The 13,568-nt window shown below is 39.7% G+C and overlaps 1 protein-coding gene across 1 annotated transcript; it reads left to right on the forward strand.

The window, feature by feature from the left end:
• Nucleotides 1-1,511: 1,511 nt before the first annotated feature.
• LOC103195114 (T-complex protein 1 subunit zeta-like) lies at nt 1,512-3,106 on the forward strand. Its single transcript, XM_042780693.1, is given in 3 exon segments — nt 1,512-2,000; nt 2,002-2,261; nt 2,263-3,106. Coding segments are annotated over 3 exon segments (1,593 nt in total).
• Nucleotides 3,107-13,568: the final 10,462 nt, after the last annotated feature.

Below are 13,568 nucleotides of genomic sequence, written 5' to 3' on the forward strand. Positions count from 1 at the left end.
ATCTCAATGTGATGGGCCCAGTGTGGGAGCTAATTCTCCAGGGTGAGGCTGCTCTAAATCACACTGTTTGAACTCCACCCTGCAAGAATTAGGGAATATGAAGGACTCAAGAGGACACTGCATGGTTTAATATCAGGATGGGTGTACGTCATGGTTGTATCATTTACAGACTTATTTAATCTGTATTCTGAGCAAATAATCTGAGAAGCTGGACTATATGAAGAAGAACACGGCATCAGGATTGGAGGAAAAACAATTAACAATCTGCAATATGCAGATGACATAATCTTGCTTGCTGAAAGTAAAGAGGACTTGAAGCACTTACTGATGAACACCAAAGACTACACCTTTCAGTATGGATTACACCTCAACAAAAAGAAAAAAAAAAAAAAATCTTCACAACTCGACCAATAAGCAACACAGTGATAAATGGAGAAAAGATTGAAGTTGTCAGGGCTTTCATTTTACTCAGATCCACAGTCAACACCCACAGAAGTGGCAGTCGGGAAATCAGACATATTGCACTGGGTATATCTGCTGCAAAAGACCTCTTTAAAATGATAAGAAGCAAAGAGTAAGGCACATCTGACCCAAGCCAGGGTACTAATCACCTCTGGTGGAGTAGTGCCTAAGGCATTTGACTACTAACCAGAACGTTGGCGATTCAAACCCTTCAGCCACTCCGTGGAAAGAAGACTGGACAATCTACTTCCATAAAGATTTACTGCTTCAGAAACCCAAGGGGGGTCACTATGAATGGGAATTGAGTCCATGTCAGTGAATTTGGTGTTTTTTTATTTTTTTCCCCATATGCAAGTGAAAGCTGGACAATGAATAACAAAGACCAAAGGAAAATTGATGCCTTTGAATCATGGTGTCAGCAAAGAATACTGAAAATACCATGGATTGCCAGAAGAACAAACAAATCTGTCCTGGAAGAAGTTCAGCCAGAATGCTCCTTGGAAGCGGTAATGGCCTGACATCCTCTCACCTACTTTGGTCATTTTGTCACAAGAGATCATTCCCTAGAGAAGGATATCTTGCTGGGTAAAGTAAAGAGTCAGGGAAGAAGGGAAAGACACTTGTTAACAAGATGGATTGACACAGTGGCTTCAATTATGGGCTCAACTATAGCAAGGATTTTGAGGATGGCATAGGACCAGGCAGTGTTTTGTTCTGTTGTGTATAGAGTCACTATGAGTCAGAGCTGACTCCACAGAACCTAACAACAGAAGACTCAAGTCTGCCTCTGAAGATAAGAGACTAGAGAGAAAAGTGGTGAAAACATCACATATTTGGGTACAAACCAACTAATCAATTAAGTTGAATGGAAATATATATATTTTTAAAATTTGTGAATCTGACAATTCTGTTTGTAGATGTAATATGAGTTATTAAAATTCTTGTACTAATTTACAATAATAAAACTAGTATTGCGCTCCCTGCCACGCTGAGCCGGCTCTGGGGTTTCCGCACGCCGGCTCTCCACCTTATTCTCTACTGGGCCCACCATGGCGGCCGTGAAGACCCTGAACCCCAAGGCCGAGGTGGCCAGAGCCCAGGCGGCGTTGGCGGTCAATATTAGCGCGGCTTGGGGGCTGCAGGACGTGCTGAGGACCAACCTGGGGCCTAAGGGCACCATGAAGATGCTGGTTTCTGGTGCTGGAGACATCAAGCTTACTAAGGATGGCAACGTGCTGCTTCATGAGATGCAAATTCAACACCCGACAGCCTCCTTAATAGCAAAAGTAGCAACAGCCCAGGATGACATAACTGGTGATGGTACTACTTCCAACGTCCTGATCATCGGAGAGCTGCTGAAACAGGCGGACCTCTACATATCTGAGGGTCTGCATCCCAGAATAATAACTGAAGGGTTTCAAGCAACAAAGGAAAAGGCACTTCGGTTTTTGGAACAAGTCAAAGTGAGCAAAGAAATGGACAGAGAAACACTCATAGATGTGGCCAGAACAACCCTGCGCACTAAAGTTCACGCTGAACTTGGCTGACGTCTTAACAGAGGCTGTAGTTCACTCCATTTTGGCCATTAAAAAACCAGATGAACCTATTGACCTGTTCATGGTTGAAATCATGGAGATGAAACATAAATCTGAAACTGATACAAGCTTAGTCAGAGGGCTTGTTCTGGACCATGGTGCACGGCACCTTGATATGAAGAAAAGAGTAGAAGACGCCCACATCCTCACATGCAACGTGTCGTTAGAATATGAAAAAACAGAAGTGAACTCTGGCTTCTTTTACGAGTGCAGAAGAGAGAGAGAAGCTTGTAAAAGCTGAGAGAAAATTCATTGAAGACAGGGTTAAAAAAATAGTGGAGCTGAAGAGGAAAGTCTGTGGTGACTCTCATAAAGGATTTGTTGTTATTAATCAGAAGGGAATTGACCCTTTTTCCCTAGATGCCCTTGCGAAAGAAGGCATAGTAGCTCTGCGCAGAGCTAAGCGGAGAAACATGGAGAGGTTGACGCTTGCCTGTGGCGGGGTGGCTCTAAATTCTTTAGATGACTTAAACCCTGACTGTTTGGGACATGCAGGACTGATCTATGAATACACGTTGGGAGAAGAGAAGTTCACCTTTATTGAGAAATGCAATAATCCCCGCTCTGTCACACTGTTGGTCAAAGGACCCAATAAGCACACACTCACCCAAATCAAAGATGCGATAAGAGACGGCTTGAGGGCTGTCAAAAACGCGATTGATGATGGCTGTGTGGTTCCAGGGGCCGGTGCAGTGGAAGTGGCAATGGCCGAAGCGCTGATGAAATACAAGCCCAGCATGAAGGGCAGGGCCCAGCTTGGCGTCCAGGCGTTTGCTGATGCGTTGCTCATTATTCCCAAGGTTCTAGCTCAGAACTCTGGCTTTGACCTTCAGGAAACACTAGTAAAAGTTCAAGCAGAACATTCAGAATCCGGTCAACTTGTGGGTGTAGACTTGAACACAGGTGAGCCAATGGTGGCAGCACAGGCAGGCATATGGGATAACTATTGTGTGAAGAAACAGCTGCTTCACTCCTGCACTGTGATTGCCACCAACATTCTCCTGGTTGATGAGATCATGAGAGCTGGAATGTCTTCTCTGAAAGGCTGAATTGAAGCTTCCCTTGTATCTTCTGAATCAGGAAGACTCCACAGAATGATCTAAGAATATAGCAATGGAATTTTGTCCCAGCTGCAGATGATTTTCAAAGGAACTTTCTTTTCCCATTGAAACAGGAGATCGCTGTCACCTACTCAAATTCTGAAGTTCTGAAATTACAATTACAGTATTTTTTAATTGCACTGAAGTGTATATACATAGAGCAGTCTTTTTACTCACCAAACTCACAAGGTTGTTTTCCTTTAGCTGCAGTGGCCTGAAATCACATGCTAGATAAGCGTATGTTACCTATCTTGTCAATAAATATGCCTTCAAAACCAAATTTTAATGGCTTAATTTCTCATAGATGTATTTAATTTATCCAACAGCTCTGTACAGAGCATTTAAGTTTTAAATTTTCCTAATACAAATACCTAAGCTACAAGTCTTTGAAAGTGTCTCTATTTCCTTTAGTATAGACTCCTGTAAGTACAGTTGTTAGCTCCTTTAGACTTTTCTCACCTTTGAAGTACCGTTGCTGGTCCCCTCTTCACCCCTAGAAAGTGAGGTGTGTTTATCCTCTAGTAGGTGGAAAGATGGGTGTAGTGGAGGCAAGTGAGTGCTAGCTACCTGTATAAAATGGAGAATGGCAGTCAAGGGGACAGAGGGAGATGATGACTGAAGGCATGGTGACCAAGGAAGCTGGGTTAGTGGAGATTCAGGCTGACTGTATCTTCATGCTAGTGTTTGCTTATGCTGAGGGTTCATCCCAAGCCCTTCAGTCTCAACATTTTCTCATCCAAACAGTTGCATCTCCTGTTTCCACAAAATTGACCAGCTGGTATAGTTGTGTGTTCTTGAAAGGTGTATGTGGGTCTTCTGTAGCTTTGTGTTGTAAGGACTGCAGCTGCTGACAACCAGTGCAATAAACATTTCCTTGAAACCTTAAAAAAAAAAAAAAAAAAAAAAACTAGTATTGATTTAGCATCTACTAAGCTAAATGCTTTACACCCAAATCTCATTTAACCTCACATCAATTCTTTAGGTTAAGTGCTGTGACTATCCTAATTTTTCAGAAAACTGAGAGACGGTTCAAATAACTTTCCCAATTCCATGCAGCCAGCAAGTAGAGCAGTGGGAGTAACAACTTAGGTTTCTCTCGTCCAAAGCCAGAGCTCTTTCTTCACTGAGGGATCCTGGCTCTCCTTTATGCTCTTCGAGAGAGCATCCCATAAAACAGTAGGAAGTTGGAATAAACACATTTCAGGGGCTTTTATATCATTGTCTTCTAGGTCAGCAAAGACTTATTTAGAAATGGTAATTCTGAAAGAGTATTCAAGTGTTTAACAAACAAAGGAAGTAATGAATGAGCTCAAGAGAAATTTGAGCAATATGGGGCTGTGCAGGGAGCTCTAGTGGCGTAGTGCCTAAGGCACTTCTGGACTGCTATCCAGAAGGTTGGTGGTTCAAACCCACCAGCCACTCCTCGGAAGGAAGACTGAGCAATCTACTTCTGTAGTGATACTGCCTCGGAAACCCAAGGAGGGGTCGCTATGAGTCGGAAGCAACTTGACAGCACATTACAACAACAACAACAACATGGGGCTATGCAAGGTTTACTTTAGATGCCAGAGACCAAGCAGACACACTGCCTGTTGTTTCGCTGTTTTGATTTAATATTTGTAGAAAGTTTTTCAAAGCATCTGAAGATATGTATCATTTTTTCAACTCTTTAGATCTACTGCCTAGTATAATACTTGGCTCATGGCAAATTTTCAATAAAAGCTTGTTGAAGAGAAGGAATTTGATTAATGCTTACCTCCACTGTGATTCAACAAATATTCGCATGTAGACGTCTGCCTAGATGGTTAATTTAAAAGAAATGTTGGTAACTCAGGCCTGTTAGTTGTTGTTGTTAGTTGCCAGTTGAGTTATATCCTGTGCCATCTTCATGATTGTTGATATATATGAGTCCATGTTGTACCTATGAAGTCACTCCATCTCACTGAAGGTTTCCCTCATTTTTGCTGACCCTCCACTTTATCAGACAGGTGTCCCTTTCTAGCAACTGCTCTTTCCTGATGATGTGCCTAAAATAAGTGAGTAAAATTCTCATCATCCTCTCTTCTGAGGAGCATTCTGGTTGTATTTCTTCTAAGACTGATTTGTTTGTTCTTCTGACAGCCCACTCTATAGTCAATATTGTTCTCCAACACTACAATTCTAATGCATCAATTCTTCTTTTCATTGCACAGTTTTCACATGCATATGAGGTGACTGAAATAACCACGGCTTGAGTCGGGAACTCATTAGTCATCAAAGTGACACCTTTGCTTTTTAACACTTAAAGATGTCTCTTGCAGTAAATGTGTCAGTGCAACACATCATTTGATTTCTTTACTGCTGCTTCCATAGATACTGATTGTTGATCCAAGTAGAATGAAATTGTTGACAACTTCATTTTTTTTTTCTCTCTACTTATCATGATGTTGTTTGTAAGTTCAGTTGGGAGGACCAATACTCACTCATTGTAAGTCTATATGCCTTTAACAGAGACACACAGAAATTCAGAGACTTTGCCAAGGTCATACAGCTAGTTTGTGACAGTCAATATTAGATATCAGGGCAGTCAAACTCAAGCACAACTCTTCTCCACAGTGTTATACTACTTCGAGAAACCTCTTAACTTCTCTGCTTCTCAGTTTTCACATCTGTGCCCAAAAAACCAAACTCACTGCCGTCAAGTCAATTCAACTCATAGCTACCCCTCCTTGGATTTCCAAGGCAGTGCCTCTACAGAAGTAGATTGCCCAATCTTCCTTCTGAGGAGTGGCTGGTGGGTTTGAACCGCCAGTCTTTTGGTTAGCAGTCAAATGCCTTAGGCACTATGCCACCAGAACTCCCTATTACATCTGTAGAACAGGACAAATAATACCTACCTCAGTAGATTTAATTTAGCCAATAAATAAAATCAAATATGTTGACAATCATAATGAAAATTCATATTTTCTCAAATCAGTTGAAAAATGATTCTTCATAATTGGAGACAGATTCAAAAAAACCTTCTTGGAAATGAATATGATTCACCTAAGAAAAAAATAAGGGGAGGGACCAGGTTTGCTGGTCTAAAAGCCTGATGGAATGACTGAGGCTATGGCCCCTAGCTGTCCTTCAGGTCTGGAATTGAACTCACTCCCATGGCTTCCAGTCAAACAAAAGACAGGCATATGAGCTGAACATTAGGTAGACACATTCTTTGGAGAGATCAATTGTGGGAGAATAGAAGGGCTGTGTATGCCTAGGGAGACAGCTTGGAGGGCAGGAGTGCATGGGAGGGAAGGATAGAAGGAAGAGGTAACCATGAGGAGAAAGTAGGGAGAGAGCTGTTGCATTGTGAGAAATTGCAGTCAATGTCATGAGACAAAGTATATGTGAACTGCTGTATGGAAAGTGAATTTGCTCTGTAAACTTTCACCCAAATCACAATAATTTTTTTTTTTTTTTTTAATGAATATGATTAAGTAAATGAGGTCAGCTGGAAAGACGAAATTGTTTTAGGCAATATTTTAAGAAAACTAGATCCAGACAACATTTCTTACAGCTTTTCAAAGCTGTGTGGTGATTATAAAACCATATTTACAGAAACAATTTCCTGGCTTTAAAATTAGTGTTGGTATAATATGGTATTTACTTAAAAGTAAGTTTTCTGGCTTCAAAAATATTAAAAGTATGTTAAATGAAAAAATTGTAAAATGATTTGAACATTATTTAAAATCAAATTTTTAAAAATACCATGGAACGAAGGCAAACCTTGAAATTGACTGTAATTGAAAATTCATGTGAAAATGTGGATATACCCAAGATGATGAGTAACTCCACACCATATAAATAATAATTATGCTCAATACCCCAGGCATATGCTCAATTCTGTCTCTCTTTCTCTGGAATTTGATTCTTTCTGAATCCAACTATTGGATTTTGCCTTTCTTTCAAAGCCCAATGTAAAATCCAAGTCTTATAGTGTCTGACATATTATGTTGTTGTTGTTGTTGTTAATGCCATCGAGTCAGATCCGACTCAGAGCTCCCCTCCTTGGGTTTCTGAGGCGGTATCACTACAGAAGTAGATTGCCCCATCTTCCTTCCAAGGAGTGGCTGGTGGGTTTGAATCACCAGCTGTCAGGTTAGCAGTCAAGTGCCTTAGGCACTATGCTACCAGAGCTCCTTGACACATTATAGTAATTCAAATATTACCTTTCTACCTTTCTTCCACAAAATATTCCTTATTTTTTTCTATCTTCTTCCCTTTGAGTTTCTGAGGCAGATCTTCTCCTACTGTCTTTTACTAACCTTCTTTTTCCTCATTCTTAGATCATTTTGTGGAAACCACAGCAGAGTGTGCCTTGATTTGAATGGAGTGTATCACTGGCTTACCTGTTAGAATGAACTTGATGATAAAATGACCTCTACCTTTGTGAAAATATTCATGTTCCTCACTGCATGGTATTGTCCACAGAGGATGGACTCAACAAATGTGTGTATGTGTGTGTGTGTGTGTGTGTGTAGCAGAATTACCCTAAGCTGAGCTCTTTCAAAGTTGATTCTCATAGACACTGATAGATAGATTCTTTCTTTTCCAATTCCATTTGTATCTCCTGGTGCCTGTCCATGCTCTACAAGATGAAATGATATGGGACTGATGGCCTCTATCCTAAATTCTTGTAACTGTTGATAGCACTCAATGTAAGACATGACAAGTGCCTCGACTGTAGGTGGAAAATTTGCTCCACAGCAAATTTAAATTGCTTTTAAAATATCAATTTAAAGTTCTCTCAAAGAAAAAAATCTCATACTCTGTTAGGAGAGAAAGGAAAGGGATTTTATTGAAGAATAATACAGCTCAAGCTGGGAAACGCTAAGAAAAAAATAAAAAACACTGCTGTCACTATGAAACTAGAGGTTTTTATTCATAGAGGAGAAAGGAAAGGTAGGGGGTTAATGATTGTTTCAGCTTCAGCTTTGGAGTCCTTTGAAATGTAAAAGTCAGCCATTTGGATAGGAGGGAGTAAGTTCTATTGCTTAAGGAAGTGGTGCCAGTCAGTTAGGTTATACACATTTTCCCTAGGAACAAGTTGTTTACATCCCCGCACATCTTCCCAGGAACCAATTCTTTAAATCCTGACCTTTTTGCCTCTTAGTAATACATGTTGATCTCACCATTCCTGTCCTGAGGGGTCCTTCCATGTTTGAAAATTTCCATCTGCATATTTCTTCCTTTTGATCAAGCCTCCACTGGGCAGTGCTGATCACCCACAATGGAGTATACTTTTTGCAAGGACTTTGTCTGTTTTCTTGAGAAGGTTTTGTTAATAAAAATTACTTTTCACCCACCAAGGTAATAGGCCTCATCTTCAGGGTGAGTAGGTTTTATGGGAAACATCTTGACAGACAAGCCCACATTCAAGGAACATTTCTTAGGACAGAATGATAGAGATGAAGGTAAAACATGGCCAGGGAGACAAAAGGGAAATGATTAAACAATCTGATCATTGGCAAAAGCCTGTGAAATCAGCATGATTTTATGCAAAGAGTCAGATGGTTTTGGAGTACAGCACACTTAATACAACTTTACAGGAATACATCATAATTTCTGTCTACGTTTTTGCTTTTTCATTTCTCTAGAATACCAGTCCTTCTTCCACCATTTGCTTTAGTTTCAGGGCACATATCATAGAAGGGTCCATGTTGTAAAAGAAGTCAAAAGCAGCCTTGAATAATCAGAACCGTTCTGCCAGAATGTCTAATGCCAATTTGTTTTATGACAGTGCTTCTGTATCTTCTTCTTGATCAGATCATCTGGCACTGGTTTGGAAGCACTCATCTCCATCAAACGTCTTTTGTTAATCCTTCTGGGGTTGTGTCCATTAGCTCTGGAATTTCTCCATTATCCATCTGCTTATAAGTGGAGCTGCGCAATTCAATTCTGTATTGTTCAAGAGTCAACTGTACTTGTAATATCAGTTAAAGAAGGAGCAAGATCAATAAGGTGAAATACTATATGTTGTAGATGATTAACATAGAGTGTAATGTTAGGACTATTGTCAGGAATATAGACCCAGTAATCATCCTTGGAAGGAAGGTTGGGCAATCCTACTTCCGTAGTGATACTGCCTCAGAAACCCAAGGAGGGGTCGCTATGAGTCGGGGCCGACTCGACGGCACATAACAACAACAACAACAACAATCATACTTTATTATGGTACATTACCACCTTGGGCTGCTGTGAGAATGTCAAGGGCCATTATATTTTGGGGAACTACTTTTCTCATTATTGTTATTTAAGTACTGAACTCTTAAAGCCCTTGGGCACTATCTCTTAGGGCAATGTGCCATAACATCTTCCTTCAAGTCCTTCTGATGTGTGAATCCTGCTACTAAATAATCAAACTAATGAAAGACTGATCTACACTACAGAGCTCTCGGTATGGGTACGCTAGCTGGTAAAGGAAGTTCAGTTAAAATATGTCCTTAAATCTTTCTCAGGACCAGAGCACATCTTCCTGTCCACTTTGTAGGAGCCAGGACCAAATGTTGATTCCACATAGCCAAAAGCTGCTGTTAGGGGCTACCAAATATATACCCGAGCATTGTAACCAGTAGGTTGTGAAACAATCAGTAGCTTGTAAGATTATAAGTAATCCACACTCAGAAATTAGAAACCATACCATAGAATTGGTGATGGCTGGGTTATTCATATGGGTATGGTTAGTTTGTTCCTAACAAAGGGGAGCAACCTGACTTAGCCTCCTCATTTAGGGAGTTAACCAGACAAATCTGCCTCAGAGTGGTTGATGTAAAGCTATACAATATGAAGAGTACTGTTGTGGGTTTGGAAGATTCTTTAGCTAGCTCTTCTTGTATGACTTTATTTAGTAAGGCAAGGGTTATATTAAGACTAAAGTTTGAGTTATGGCCTGGGTTTCATTCAGATCTGAAAAGAAGCCATTTATCAATGGAAATCTGCTAATAGTGATTTCCTGTAGTAATAAACTCTTTTTCTGTTGTTCTTGTAGCCATAGATCAAGAGTAACTCAATAACTCAATCAGATCCCTATAGAGGGAGACCCATCAGGGAAGACCAGATTAACAAAGTTGGAAGAGCACACATATCCAACAATTAAAACTTTTAAAATGGTGATTGAGCATAAGCATCTACTCAATCTGGGAAAACATTAGTAGAAGTACAACTGTAACACAGTAAAAGGATAAAAAAAGGTGCATTTTCTGGTCTGGTTCAGGGTCCTAAGTCAGCTGTCTGTGTTAGATGTTGTTTGTTTCTAACCATAAGGATATTTAAATATAACCTTCAATTCTGCAGTGCATTGGTTAGTCCAAAGAAGAATCTTAGTCTTTTTAACTTGACAAATTGATCCAAGGTTTTATTCCCTCTAATTTGGTTGCACATGGATTGATGAAGAAGACTAGGTATAGGCCCTTCCAATGAACTTCTAAGGAGTCATTTATTTGGTATATCTTCCAATATACATCTTTCTCTGGAGCAATATTAGGCTGACTTCAGGAGTCTAGTTTCTGTTCATTAAAGACTTATCTAACCTGTGAAAGATATTCTTTAGACTATTGGATTAAAGGCTGACTATACTTCAGTTCAGGTAAAAGGAGCTCTGATAGTACAGTGCCTAAGGCAATTGGTTGCTAACTAGAAGGCTGATGGTTCAAACCTACCAGCCACTCCATGGAAAGATGACTGGACAATCTACTTCCGTAAAGATTTACTGCCTCAGAAACCCAATGGGTGTTACTATGAGTCAGAATCGACTGAGTGGCAGTGGGTTTGATTTTTGGTTTGGTATACTTCAGTAATTCAGGTTGAATAATGTTAGAGCTGGTGCAAAGAATGTAATGAAGAACCATGAGTCTCCCGGTAATTATTTTATGGGGAGTAAATTTGTGAGATCCAAATAGTTTGGACCTCAGATTTAAAAGAATTAAGGGATGGGCCTTAATCCAGGATAAATTTAGTGTTTCACAAATATTTGTTATTTCAGTCTTTATTATTCCATTAGTTCTCTTTACTAGACCAGAAAGGAGCTCTGGTAGTGTAGTGCCTAAGGCACTTGACTGCTAACCAGAAGGGTGGTGGTTCAAACCCACCAGCCACTCCTTGGAAGGAAGGTTGGGCAATCTACTTCCATAGTGATACCACTTCAGAAACCCAAGGAGGGGTCACTATGAGTTGGGTCTGACTTGAGAACACATAACAACAAACACACACTAGACCAGAAGGCTGAGGATGATAGGGACAATGTGGCCTTTGAAAAATGGGAAAAGCTCAACACAGTTCTTGGATGACTTGACTGGTGAAATAAGTTCTCTGATTTTTCTGATGCTCCCTGAGTGTGTATTATGTTTTCAAGAAGTTTCTTTGCTACAACAAAAACTGTAGTAGCATGGTATAGGGGAAGGCTTCTACCCAATGCGAAAATCTACAAATCATTATTCATACATATTTATAACCATTTGAAGGTGGAAGCTGAATAAAATTTAGGTGCCATTTAAGCATAAGCCTGAAAGTAAAGGGTATTGTCCAGGTAGGACTATAAGGTGTTTTCTGGGATTGTAGTGAGGGCAAATAGGACAATGGGTGGCAACATGTCTGGCAGCCTCTAAAAATTTTCTCCATCAATATTTTTTTAAGTCTCAATCATTTTATCTTGTCCCATATGAGAAACTTCATGTAAGGCTGACATCATCAGAACATGCAGGAAATTGAGTAGGACAGTTTTCTTGTTAGGCCCAGTTTACCATTTAGTGGCAGAATTTTGTTAACAGCCTGATTTTTCTATGCTTTAATTTTGTCTGTTTGATCTAATTGTTGGTGTTTTAAAATTTTTCTAAAGATAATTCATGAACTTTGGAGTTATCAAGACAGATTCAGGAAATCACTGTTTTTATTTATCCTAAGTGCAGAAATAACTTGAGAGGCACCTTGTATGGCATTATATCAGCAAGATATAATGCCAAAGATATATTTCCTCTAATTTCTTTAGTTCGAGTCCTTCTTTTGGTTGATGTGCTTGTATTTTTATCACAGCACTTTCAGAGAGGAATAATAGAATGTCTAGAAGATCCTCTACTAATGCTCCATTTTTTATGGTATTTCTGAAATACCTATAACTGAAAGAGGATAAAAATCCTTTGTTTCTCTAGCATGCCAAAATCATGTACAATTCCAAAACAATATCTACTGCTCATAAACATATTAACAGGTATTCCTGAAGCAATTTTACAAGCTCTAGTGAAGACATTTATTTTGGTTTGTTGGGCTGAAATAGCTTCAGGTAGAGTCTGGCTTTCAAGGACTTCAGTTTGATCATGAGGACTAATATGACTAGATTTTAAGTAGGAATCATCCACAAACAAAGCTTAATCAGAATTAGTTAAAATCTCTTTTAAGCCTTTCTGAGGCGTTAAAAGTTGCTCAATTAGTCTAGACAATAGTTAGATAGTTGTTTTCATAAGTTGTAAGAAGAATAGCTGGATTTAAACAGGCTACAGAATGTAGTCTAATGTTAGATGCAGCAAGGAGGAGAACTTTACAGGAGGCGAGCCTGCTGGCAGAAGGAAGTTGTGTTGTAGCAGAATTAAATAAGGTAGACACAGCATGGGGCGCATGGACATCTAAAAAGTTTCTTAGCACAGTATCTGCTGTGATTTACTCTGATGTGGTAGTAGCAGCCACAGCCCTAAGGCAGGGATCAATTGGAGGCTATAATAACCTATAGGTCTTTGTTGTCCTCCATGTTTTTGAATTAGTACAACTAAAGCATTTCTAGATACTTCATCTATAAACAAGGAAACATCTAGGTGGTGCTTAGGAAAACCTAGAGTGGGCATGTTCTTTAAAGCCATTTTTAATTGTACTATGGCCTCTCAATCTTCTGGTGCAATCTGATATGAATCTGGCTCAGAAACTTTTAAATATTGTATACAGGTTGAACTAACAAAGAAAAATTGATAATCCAGGTTCAGCAGTACTACAGAGCCCTAGAAACCCCTATAGTTATTTGTTTCAGGTATGGGAAAGACAAGAGTAGCTTCTTTCCATTTAAAATCAATGTTGTTTGTTGTTGTTATATGCTGTGGAGTCAGACCCAACTCATAGCGACCCCTTCTTGGGTTTCCGAGGCAGTATCACTACAGAAGTAGTTTGCCCCATCTTCCTTCTGAGGAGTGGCTGGTGGATTTGAACCATCAGCCTTCTGGTTAGCAGTCAAATATCTTAGGCACTATCAATAGAGATGGGAAAAAAAAATCAATAGAGATATCTTCTGCAAAAATTAGGTGACGACTGACCTCAGGAGTTCCGGCAAGATGGCAGACTAGGCAGAAGGATTGCACAGACCCTCTTCAACAAAGAAAAGGGAAACCAATTAACACAGACACAGAAGATAATC

This window comes from Orycteropus afer, unplaced genomic scaffold (assembly GCF_000298275.1).
Source record: "Orycteropus afer afer isolate SDZICR_OR568_19922 unplaced genomic scaffold, OryAfe1.0 scaffold00005, whole genome shotgun sequence".
Taxonomy (NCBI): Eukaryota; Metazoa; Chordata; class Mammalia; order Tubulidentata; family Orycteropodidae; genus Orycteropus; species Orycteropus afer.